This window comes from Antechinus flavipes, chromosome 2, assembly GCF_016432865.1.
Source record: "Antechinus flavipes isolate AdamAnt ecotype Samford, QLD, Australia chromosome 2, AdamAnt_v2, whole genome shotgun sequence".
Classification (NCBI taxonomy): Eukaryota; Metazoa; Chordata; class Mammalia; order Dasyuromorphia; family Dasyuridae; genus Antechinus; species Antechinus flavipes.
This window is the reverse complement of record NC_067399.1, coordinates 388,242,402-388,255,027: the sequence shown is the minus strand read 5'-3', so window position 1 is coordinate 388,255,027 and position 12,626 is coordinate 388,242,402. Positions and strand designations below refer to the sequence as shown.

Here is a 12,626-nt window from a genome sequence, read left to right as displayed (position 1 = left end):
CATATTTAATTTTTTAAAATTTAATTCTTTCCCAGTTAACACTTTAAACTTGCTTATGTTCAGTCTATCACCTTATTTTCTTCTTGTTTGATCATGTATTTGGGGAATGCTGACTTCAGAACAGAGAATGTTAAAATATATTGGCAATATTTAGAAACATCCAGGTATTCATTTCTATCTACACAAATGCCAAGCAGGAAAAAAACCTGTGTAATTTTAAGGGATTAGGGCTATTTAAGGTACACATATAATAGCTGGAGTGGGAGGGGCACTAGGCTGAAGATTTGTTTTCATATGCATGCCACTGCATATGGTTTCATATGGAAATGCCATGATCAAAAACTAGGGAAAATAAAAATTTCAACCACCACACATTAGTCACAATAGGGTCCAGTTCCACACTTCACCATGGACAACAGTTGTCAGTTGCACCAGTTTTAGTCAGGAATGACTGAAAAGAGGAATTTCGAAAGCGATGTTTGGTTTTTTGTTTTGTTTTGTTTTGTTTTGGAGGGAGAGCAGAAGAAATGGCTGTAGGAGTTCTGCTCCATTTGCATTAGTCAAATAATCGACCTCATAAAACTAAACACATTTCTGGTTCATGCCACCCACCCTGTGGGCCAATTATGAACAATTATGTTTCTCTCCTTTCAAACCATCTGAATGGTGTCATTATAAGCAAGCCTGTGTAGCCCTTCAAATGGCAGTTTTTTTAGTTTCAGCCAGTCCAAAAACTATCTCAGGCTTGCCCAATTCTGCTCTAGCTAGAAAAAGAGGATAATCCAGATAGGCAAGTCCAAAGCAAGTAGGGACAGATACAAGTGAGCCTATAATTAATGTGAATGGGTCTTTTCAGATACAAAATTTAAGAGTTAGGTGACTTGTAGAAAATTAGTGGGCTAGAATTTTCTTTTTGTAATAACCACATAGATAAAAATAAATTATCAGTGTAAAGTTAAAGCCACAAGGAAAGTTATGGAGGAAAATACTTTACAAGACCAAAAAATTGCCTTCCTTAATAGGCAGCCAAGTTGACCTTTAATCAATATCTTCTTTTCAAAGAGGCATTGTGTCAAAATACTGTCATGCATATTATTTCATCAATTCTGATATTGAAATGGTAATTATGGTAACCATTTGTAAATAGAAACTAAAAGTCAAGTCAGTCTCAGTAGAAGTATTCTAATAGGTTCTGGTGTGTTACATACACTTTCAAATTTCAATTTGATCATTTAAGGGTTCCCTACAAGCTGAGAAACTGCGTAAGCAACTTTAAACTAGGAATGAAAAGGAAAATAGCAAATTAAACCTGGGTCAGAAAGTAATCAGTGTTACCAAACTATCATTTATCTGCAAAAGTTAATTTAAGGGACTGACAATTAGAAGTGTCCTTTGTATTTAAATGAAAAACCTCAAATGACATAGTTCTCTTGAACACTAACCTAACAAGAGCAAGTAATTTGTGAAGCACAATGATTTATGTAGAAATAGTAATTTATGAAAAAAATGGAAAAAGCATTACTAGACAGGTATCTTGTCCACACAAAGTAAAGGGGAACTCTGATTGTAGAAGAGGTAGAAGGGTATAGAAGGTAACACAGCTCACCTCAAAAATAAGAAATCCAAAGCAATAGCAAATACCCTTTAACCTAGATTTAAATTTGATAGCCTTTCCACTAAGTGTGAATGAAGCCAAATGCATAAGCTTATGCTATAGCTTAAAACTGGTCAACACTTTTAACTTGAACACTACATGTTTTACCATTTTGCTTTCAAATTAAAAAAGGATCTATCTCAATCTACTCCATCTTTCCCCTCTTTATATACAAGGGACTGCTTTCATTTGGATGTTACTTTACCACATTTAGCCATTCTTATGTCTTCCCATTTAATGTGGCTATCCCAATTGTCATGTAAGGGAAAATGTTTACTTGCTCCTCCAAAAGAATGTAAATGGTAGAGCATTTAACTATTCTCTTCCCACAAGGATAACTTAAGAAAAAATTCAATAAATGACAAAAACAGATGATGTATCTGATCATGGTTTTTCTAATAATTTACTAGAACAGGTACCACTTGAAGAAATCGAGTTTAATTCTTATGCTAAACTGCCCACTCTATGGTGTATTAAAAAATAAAATGCAATTTACCATTCTTTGTACTCTTAACATCACTACCAGTACAAATTCAAAATTGCTACAAGAATTGAAACCTTTCAAAGTTCCTTCTAGCCCTCTATGATAAACTTTGCAAATCCAAAGGGCCAAAACAAAAGTAGGATTGTTTAATATTTGGAAGATTTTTTTCAATAATCCTTAACTGCTATCTCTACTGTGGACATTATTTATTGGGAAATTTTCCCCAATTGTTTAATTATGAAATCTAAAGGCCCCTCTATACCCTTAACGGCATATTAATCATTTAAGGCTCATTATGTTCTAGCTATTAACATAATGAAATTTTCCTGTAGCATGACACTAGTTTTCCATTATATTCTCACTTAATGTGACATTAGAAGAAAAAATGACCCCAGACCCAGCTATGAAACTGGGATTATAAATTCAAACACCAAAAGAAATGGACATTTTAGTAGCGGACACACCCAGTTTTAAAGAGTAGTAATTTAACTAAATGCATGCAAAGAAAAGAGAAAGTCTATGAATAAGCCACAACTGACATACATTGGTTAATATTCCAAACATATAACCAATTATTGTTGCCTAGGTTTGTTTATTGGTAATCACTTCAGTAACTTGAATCCACAGATATAAGCAGTATATAATCAGAAAATTACAAGTAAACACAGATTATACATGCAAATTTCTGTTCACAAAGGTCACAAGTGCAGGTACATTAATTAGAAGCGTGCTTCTGGGATTATGACCAAACTGTTTTAAAATGCAGATATGTAAAATTACATTTAAAGAATATGAAGAGATGATCTACACACTTCAAAAATCAAATTTTGCTTATACCAGAAATGTATGACAGCTACAGGATTCAAGTAACAAGCAATAAGAGCTCAAGAAATTAATACTGGTCAAAGAGAACGGGATTTTTTTGTTTTTACATTTCACTGAAAATACATTGACTACATGAATAAAGAAAAAAATCTAGTAGGAACTTAGAAAAAAATTACAAAATTTAAAGCCAATTACTTAATAGTTTTCTAACATCTAAGTAACAGCAATGACATTAAAAGAAGCTGCACCTGCATTTTTAAATTGCAACTTTACACTTAAGGACGTTTCCAGAAATGAAATACAACTAAATAGCTTCACACTCCAAATGAAAAATCTGCTAGGCTCAGATTAGAATGTGGAATGTTTCAGATAAAATTAACAAAAATACAATGTAAGGTTTTTGTTCTTTATTGAATGGAATCAAAATGTGTTGACAATTCTTTGAAGCTGGAAACTAATAAAATTTCATTTCTTTGAAGGTTACTTTTCTTCACACATCCACTTTTTTCATAACGGTGCAAAAAGTTATCTTAAGTGGCTTGAAGAGCCAATCTCTACAAAGCACTTCTGTCTGTTGCCATTCTCATAAAACAAAAGTTATTCTGCATTAACTTAACTGTATATGCATTTTTATTGTAACACTTAACACATGAACAGACTATTTTTTCACTAAAACAAAAGAGTACAATATTTTCTTCTACTAACTATCTGTACTGCGTTTAAAAAAGATTAACGTTAAAAACAAAGAACCACTTTTCCTTGGAAACCCTTAAGCGTCTTGAACATCTTAAGCTTCTTTCTTTTGCCTGCGATCTTCTGCCAATTTATTCAGAAATTTCTGGGGGGGAAAAAATAAAACCAATTCAGGGACATATAAATTCTATCTAAATTAGCAAGATTAAAAAAAACATTTTAAATATTCTAATTTTTGGACCTTATAATTTAAGATATTTCTGTAACAAGTTTTTGCAGACTAATGTAAACACTGAACAAATGAAGGAAAGACAGCTTTATTAAAGTATTACAATGATCAAAGTAAAAAGAATGAACTTAATACATTTCAATTGTTATCAATTTATCTTTTTGTAAGGGCACAAAAATAAAAACAAATTAGCAATTCCTTTAAATTATTTTTAAAATTTCGAGACCAATAATCCACTAGACTAAGCTATAAACTAAATATTTGATTACTTCACAGGGTATCTGTCTACACATGTAGATCAATTGAATCCTATATTAACTACCATGACAACACATTTTTAAAAATTTATCATATAAAACATAATTGTTCTCCATAGACTATTATTTCAAATAATATGGCAAACCTTATCTTGAAGACTAGCTTATGCAATAAAATCTAATGGGGGACTTAAATCTGATTTGTTTTAGTGTATATTTATAAATCAGAACTTTCTTTAGCTCAATACTAAAAAGCTATTTTCATTCTCATTTAAGATAGCATTCTATTATAAGGCAGTCCAGAACAATTTATAAGCCAGTTAATGAAATCACATTAACTTTAAACAGCTGAACTCTGAGGAAAACTTCCCAAAAAGCATTTTTCAACACATTTGTATTTAACATAATTCTTTCAGCAAAACTGTGAAGTTTATATAATGCATTTTTACTACAAACTGTTTCTCCCATGGTTTTTTTTTTTTTCCCCTTTCAATTTGTTTTTTCTATCTATCACAATATTACTAATATGTGTGAAGGGCTGAAACTTTTGAGTTCATGCACTGAGGCTGGACAACCCAGCACTTAAGGCTAACTACCGATTGGACAATACTCTATTAGTATAGGCTTGAAAAATGGTTCTTCCCACTATTCTGTGCTGGCTCCATAATTGGTGTATACAGAGAATTGTAGGAGGGACTAGGAGGTGTGGAGTAAGACTAGCCAGAGTCACTTCTGGGTGGGAGTCTGAAAGAAGGTCATTGAGATTCTGAGTCCATTCAATTCACTCCTACCTCTAAAGAACAAGAATAAAGACCAAGGACTTTTGCTTATCCTGACTACGGCTGATTCTAAGGTATCCAGGGTGCTAACGCAGTCATTTGCTGCACATATCAAATTGCTTACTATTTTAGGGATGGAAGGAGAAAGTTCAGTAACTCAATTTTTTTTAAATGAACCTTAAAAATTTCTTTTATAAAGTAACTGGAAAAAATAAAATGCTATTTTTAAAATGACAAACCTTTTATTTGCCTACTTTGATTTCACAGAATTGCTTCTTCAATTTTGTTTTAAAAGAATATTCTTACACTTTGGTTCACCTTAATTTACTTTCCTAGTATAATAGCTTGACTTTTTTTCTTTTTAAGTCTCTAAATAAATGACAGATATTGAAAGAGTTCAACACTGCTGCTATTTTAAATCAAAACAACATTAAATGCTGAATGAGTCGATATTAGTTCCTGACGCTGTAAAAAGCTTATATAATTTCATTTGGGGGCTGAACAATTTACCAAACCTCCTCTGACTTGTGAAATTTAAAGAAAAATTCCTTTCACTTTACATGGTTTAGAACTAAGATTTAATTTGAGACTTAGTAGTTTTCAAATGCTAAATAGCATTCTATTCCAAAGTCCACTTAAGGCAATAATGAGTATTTCAGTATGTTAAGATCCTCATCCCAATTTTTCTTTACTTTTAAGCATTTGTTTTACCTTTAATTTCTGATAATGAGGCAAGCTGCTGCAGTGAGTATTTTTTGCAACTTCCTCATTTGTGTAGAAGAGAGAACAGAGTTTACAGTAAAATCCTGTCTTGGGTATCACATAGTCCACGCCTAGGAAAAAATGCACAAAGAATCTCATCAACAGATAATTTAAGTGAGAAGCAAAACATTTATTTGTATTATTTAGCATTATCTATGTAATCTCAAAAGTACACCGAGAATAAATTTTTAATGTGAATAGGTTACCTTTTAGTAAGCTGTAAAATAAAAGAAAATTTGTCCAAAAAAAGACATATAGCATTAAGTCCTATACAACTTAACATTTCAACTAAAATACTAAGGCAGCAAAATAAAATGCATATTAAATTTTGGTACATTGAGCAAAGAAGGCAAGATTATAACAACAAAGTCTAAGACAGACCAGAACAAGAAGAGCAGACAGCAACAACACAAAATAATTTTATTATTTAAAATTACTTTTATTGTGCTAATGTATAATTATGAAAAATTCAATTCTCACCAACAGGAACATTAGGTTGATATGGTCCAATTCTATACTCATCTGGGATATCCTCCCTTTTCATTTCGTTTTCACCATCTGTATTTTCACTTGTCTCTTGGTTCGGATCCATTCCCTCAAGGTTCTCGGCAGATTCGGCACCTCCAGGCTCTGTACTGTCTTCATTTTTTATTCCATTTTCCAACGAGCCATCATTCTCCTGATCAAGTTCCTCCATCTTGTCCACCTTAATTTCAACCAAACTATCGTCATTTTTGTCACCAGATTTAATTGCCATTCCCGATTTACGAAGTTTCTGAAGTTCCGAATCTTCCTCATCACCAACCTCATCTAGAGTGACAAAACCTTCCATACTCCCTGGAAAGCGACGCTGTTAAGAGAGACAAAGTTTACTCTGCAACAGTTAGTTATCCTGCAGCATCCCTTCCATTTGCATTTACTTAAAAAAGGAAGGGAAAAGCGTCTTTTTCTTTCCTTCCTTGTCCTCTGGAAAAAGGTTGGACAACTTTCCTTTTCCACTCAAAACACTAAGCTAAAAGCTTATTTAAATGGTATGTTACAAGCAATTAGTTAAGTTGTAACATACAGATACTATTTTTGAAGGGCAAGGACTTTCTAAGGACACAAGCTAAAATTCTGTTTCACTCAGTTCCTTAAACTACCTTGTATTTTTCACCAAACCTATTTAAACACATCCAACCTAAACTAGAACTAAATGTAAGTAATCAAAACTTATATAGTATACACCTGTGTGCAATTATTTTACACACCACAGGAGGAAAAAAATGGGATCTGAATTATAAAATTTAAATTACAGAATCCCTAAAATACTCCATGTAGGTGACTTATAACTAGCCTCAAATGTAAGCTAAAACACTGAATTTAAGTTATAAATTGCTACCTTGAATTTGAAGAATGCCACTCTTGATAATTCAAAGAATGTTATCTTTTCAAAACTTAATGTAATTGCTGGAATCTCAAACAGTGGGCACAGCAAATTGTCTAAATTTTCACCCTGAAGTTTTAAAATTTACCTATCGAAACTATTAAAATTAAAATTTACCTATTAAAAAGGCAAGAGAAATTTTCTCGAATGTTTTTACCTTTTTAAGTTTCTTCTTTGCTGCCGCTGAAGAACCAAGACTCATTTCCATTTTTTTCAAAGCTTTTTCTGAAGCTTCTTTTTTAATGTCAGCAGCCACATCACCTAAATTAGCGAGATCAGTTTCATCTCCTACTGAGCTGCCACTTTCTAGCAGTGCTGCTGCTTCTTCTTCATCTACAAGTAGCTCATCTTCAGATTCAAGAAGTAAACCAGGTTCTTGCTCTGCCTGTTCATCTTTTGTATCTTTATCAGCATCTTCACTTTGTTTTTCTTCTTGTTCTTTTCCTTCAGCTCCACTATCACTCTTCTGGCTGCCATCAGTCTTGGACTTTTTATCACTTGGAGAGTCTTTGCCATCAGGAGAGTAAGATCTCTTTCTACAATAAAAAGTACTCAATTATATTCTGATCAAATGCTTCCAATACACAAAAATACATTCTATGAACTACTTAAAGGAACTTACCGAGATTTATCTTTCTTTAACAGATCAATTCCTCTGTTGGGAATCTATTTGAAAAAAGTTAATACAATTAAGATCTTATAGTTATTAGATCTTCAATAGGTGAACATAAAGTACTTGAGTTTGATTAACTAATCCTTATAAAGTTCATACTATTTCATTTAGATTTAGTGTTCCTAGCAATATTGATGCCAAAAAGGGTCATTTAAACCCTTTTTGCTATTGTCTCAGAATGTAAAGGAGTCTTATTTTTGCTGGGTCTTCTTTAGTAAGGTGATACCTTCCCAAATCTCTTTCCCACCAATCCAACATCTATTTTCAAGTATTTAGTAGTTGATTTTCATTTCAAGGATAAGGAGAAAGGGGACAGAAGAAATAGAGAGATTGGGAAATACATAAACAAAAATGCAGGGACCACATTGTTTTAGATTTCTAAGTTGGAAAATAAAAATAATAATAATAAAAAAAAAACATACCCGCAATACTAGTTTTTTGTATTTCTCAGATAAGTCAACCTTCACATATCGGCCCTGGAACCAAAGTGCCTTTTTTGCACAATGCTCCACCATGGCCATGGCATCCTCTCGGGTTTCCATTTCTATGAAAGCCTAAGAAAATTTTGAAAAGGAATTAAGAATACCCTTTAGCATCCATTAGACAATTCTTTTAAAAAGCAAAACAATTTTATTTTCAAATGCTTAACATGTTTTATTTTAAATGATGATCTAGGGAGTTAAAAGTGCCTAATCCCAGTTTCAACTTTGCCATTACTTAGATTAAGTTCCTTAAACCCAGTGTGTGCAATAGGTTTACCTTCTATAAAATGGAAATGAAAATTCTCTGAAGTAAGATTTTTTTAAAAAAGTATTTTAAACATGCAAGGCATTTTAAAAATTAACATTTCTATAATTCTTCAAGGCATCCAGGGAATTTCTTTCAACATAATATTATGGAATGTTACACAAATACGATTTATTTCCCAAATAAAGAAATTAATGTTCAGGAGATTGGCCTTTAGAAAATGACAAAGTAGATGAGGAATTTCTCCTCACAAGAAGTTCAGTGTTTTTCTTCATTATACTACACAGTCTTTTAATTAAAGATTACTCTAAAATTTAGTTCAATAATTTATTAGATCATTAGTAAGTACCTGGCTCTTCATCCGCATCAATATATAATTCTTTATCTTTCCATAGGGTTCAGCAAGTTTGATGACAGCACTGTCAGAATAGCCAGAATGGGGCAAGTTGCTGAGATGGATCACCCGTCCAAGTTCAGGCTTTTGTTCAAATTTCTGATCAGGTTTTCCGCCTTCTGGTTTCTTTAATTAAAGAAATAAGAAAAAAGTCTACTATAATTTATAGCAAGTTAACTTTCTGATCAATAAGTCAATCCACCAACCACCATTTAGTAAACAATTTTAATGCCAAGAACTAGGTTAGGTTGCTGAGGTCATAAAAATACAGTTCTACCAAGAACAACATATACATATAACTTTTAAAATAAAAAGTGTGTGTGTATGTGTATATAGTGTTTTTGTATATAGGAAAATTGAAAAGTATTTCTGATGGAAATATGCCTTTAAGGGAAGAAATGACCTTCCCTTAAAGAGATTTTTTGAAAACTAAGGATTTTAAGTGTCTTAAAGGAAGAGTGCATTCCAAGACTGGCAGACAGTTTGTGAAGAAAAAGATACTAAACAAAGAGCAGCAAATACGCCAATACAGCTAGAAAATAGTATATTAAGAATAAGTTCCTATTGTGTGTCAGGTACTTTACCATTATTATGCTCATTTTACAGTTGAGGATACCAGTAAGCAAAAGTAAGTAACTTGTTCAGGGTAATACAACTAGAAGACAATGTTTTGAGGCCAGATTTGAATCCATATTGTGTGTCACATACTTTACCATTATTATGCTCATTTTACAGTTGAGGATACCGGTAAGCAAAAGTAAGTAACTTGTTCAGGGTAATACAACTAGAAGACAATGTTTTGAGGCCAGATTTGAATCCATATTGTGTGTCACATACTTTACCATTATTATGCTCATTTTACAGTTGAGGATACCGGTAAGCAAAAGTAAGTAACTTGTTCAGGGTAATACAACTAGAAGACAATGTTTTGAGGCCAGATTTGAATCCAGATCATCCGAATTATAAGACCACCGTTTTAATCAGTGCTAACTAGTTGCCTCAAAGGGATTAATATAGAACACTTCAAAATAAAGGTTTCTACAGTCTTTGAATATCAAACACAGGCATTTGAATAAGAACAGCTTATTCAAATATACAGCTACTGGGGAAGAAAAGTGACATGTCACACAGGTTTCTGCTTTAAAGAATAATACCTTGGGGGCAGCTAGGTGGCCAGTGGATAGAGCACTAGGTAAGCCAGTTGTATATAGCAGTGATAACTGCCATATAATAATTGAATTTATGGAAGCTGAGTTCATTAAAAGCGCACATAAAGTCCTAAAAAAATCCACAATTAGGGAATGTAACCTGGATTATGACCCAAGAATGGAGAAGTCAAGAGTAAGAGAAGAAAACACAGCTGTATCATGTTACATTAGTCAAAAAAGATTAGGTTTACAAAAAAAGACCAGAGAATGTGGAAACCTTGTTGAGACCAGGAAATAGACTGCACAGGATTGAGAAATGAGAAGAGGAGAAAGTGAAGGTAACCAATTTAAAAAGCTCTAGCTGTTAAAAGGAGAGATAAGATGATGATTTGACTGTTCTAAAGTCAAGGGAGGATTTTTTAAACAGAGAAAATAGGAGCTTCACTCTTAGGCATCTGATAATAGATAAAAAGATACTGTATACTATATATTAAGAGAAGAGTGGTAGCAATGTCTGAATGATATTGGTGAAAAGAAAAGAAAGAGAGAATCAGGTATTAATTTTAAAAGGATTTTTGAAGATGTAGAGGGAAGAAATGATCTCTTGGCAAATGGAAATTACTTTTCTAACTATTCATGAGATATTTCACTACATTTTATTCAACTTAAATCTTTGAGTTAATTCCAATTAATGGTTACAGATAACTTCAAAAAGGAAAAACATACCTTGATTCTTTTATACTTCTGAGATAAATGAACTCTTACTGGTTTGCCAAATACTAGTGCTGGTGTGGTTGTATAATAGTCCACTGCAGCCTGAGCATCTTCTGTGGTAGACATTTCAATGAATGCCTGAAATTAAAGCAACAAATCATTTCCAAATATTCTTATTACTTTGTAAAAAGCCTTGCAGAAATAATACAGTATTGTTCAGAATTGTTTTACATACATGCCTAATATAACCATAATTTATTTATTTTTATATATATATAATTTTAAAATGACATAGTATTGGGCCAGGACTCAGGCAAAAGTTTTCTGTGATGATGTTACGCTTACTGTCATACAAGATGCCAATGAAAAGGGATGCCAGTTATTCTTACTGAAAGGGTAAAACCAGGCTTCCGTGGCAATTTATCCTTTTGTTATATAAGATTAAAGTTGTTTCTAACCTTGTTGATTGCACATTGACAATTCTTGTTTATGCTAATGAGCTATTTTTTTCTTATGTGACATCAAATGACTTTAAAATAAAATTAAGATCTAATAGGTTCAATTAAACCAGATTATTTATATGGTAGCATTAGTAGTATATAGAAAGTGATTTTCTGACAATAACTCCTCAAAAAAGCCAACATTTTTCTTTCCATTTTATGTTTGAGAAATCTGAAACATGAATTGAATGACTTGTCTGTGGCTCACAAAACTATTATGTGCCCAAGGAGTCATGGTCTCAACTCAATTTCTTCTGATTCTAAATCTATAGTTCTTTTTGGCTTCATTAACATCTATTTGTTACTCTGTATTCAAAGCCGACAATCTTTAATCTAATGGGGCGTACAAATTTAATAGAGATTAAAAAGCACTCTTTAATACAGAATAACTGAATAACTGAGTTATGAAAAGTAATTGTTTGCATTTATTTCCTGTCTTGACTCCAAAGTTTAAAAATGATTTAAACCTCACCTCATTGATTTTATTTAAGATCAGATGATTTGAAATTACTCCAAATGGTTCAACCAGCTGCAAAAGTTGGTATCTCAAGTTTTTCCCCCGCTGAAAATCCATAATGTGAACAACTCTGCTAGTTTCCTAACAATAAAAAAGTGCACAGGTCTCAACTTAAATCAAAAGAACATAGCACAATAACAGAACAAAGTAATTTAAATTTAAATAAAAATCAGTGTGCAACATTTTAGTGAACTTAAACTTATATTATAACACAATAATTCTAAAATATTCTTAGTATTTTCTTAGGTTTTAATTAATGATAATGCCCAAGAGCTTAGTATTTCTGCTATTTTACAAATTTATACCTAAGAAAAAGTAGACTAAATCATAACATGAAGAAAGGACTATCACTGAAGGTTAATGGAGTCTCTTAACAAAGTTAATTTTTTAGAGAACTACCTGGGGCACTGAGAATTTAAATGACTTGCCCAGGCTCACATAGCATTATATGTCTAAAGCATTAGCATTATCTAAGTCCTTCCGGGATCACAGATTTTTTTTCTCTATTCAATACTACAAAAATAGTCAAGTTCAATAAATTTATATACAAATATAATGGTGAGCATACATGGCATTACCAATCCAAGTTTTCTAAGTATATGAGCTTATGTATATTAAAACAAGCCAATTTTTACATGGCCACTATATGTCATTGTGTTTTTATAAAAACTCCCTATTGATTCAGAAAAAGATTTTTTGGTGTTATCTTGTACCAGTGTTACAACAAAGCTACCTTTACTGTCATACAAGATGCCAATGAAAAGGGACGCCAGTTATTCTTACTGAAAGGGTAAAACCAGCTTTAAAAAAGCAAGTATCAGTAA

General features: G+C 32.2%; 1 protein-coding gene across 3 annotated transcripts in view; it reads right to left on the bottom strand.

The window, feature by feature from the left end:
- Positions 1 to 2,710: 2,710 nt before the first annotated feature.
- MATR3 (matrin 3) overlaps positions 2,711 to 12,626 on the bottom strand; it is a 30,418-nt gene continuing 20,502 nt past the window's right edge. For 2 of the 3 annotated variants that reach the window (XM_051978490.1, XM_051978492.1), the window contains 9 exons: positions 11,758 to 11,883; positions 10,798 to 10,923; positions 8,879 to 9,049; positions 8,205 to 8,336; positions 7,732 to 7,775; positions 7,267 to 7,645; positions 6,164 to 6,533; positions 5,633 to 5,754; positions 2,711 to 3,801 (listed from right to left, as the gene is read on the bottom strand). In XM_051978490.1, coding sequence (XP_051834450.1) covers positions 3,751 to 3,801; positions 5,633 to 5,754; positions 6,164 to 6,533; positions 7,267 to 7,645; positions 7,732 to 7,775; positions 8,205 to 8,336; positions 8,879 to 9,049; positions 10,798 to 10,923; positions 11,758 to 11,883 — 1,521 coding nt within the window. In that variant the 3' untranslated portion in view covers positions 2,711 to 3,750. The remainder of the gene's footprint in view (positions 3,802 to 5,632; positions 5,755 to 6,163; positions 6,534 to 7,266; positions 7,646 to 7,731; positions 7,776 to 8,204; positions 8,337 to 8,878; positions 9,050 to 10,797; positions 10,924 to 11,757; positions 11,884 to 12,626) is intronic. The other variant, XM_051978491.1, reaches the window with a different exon arrangement.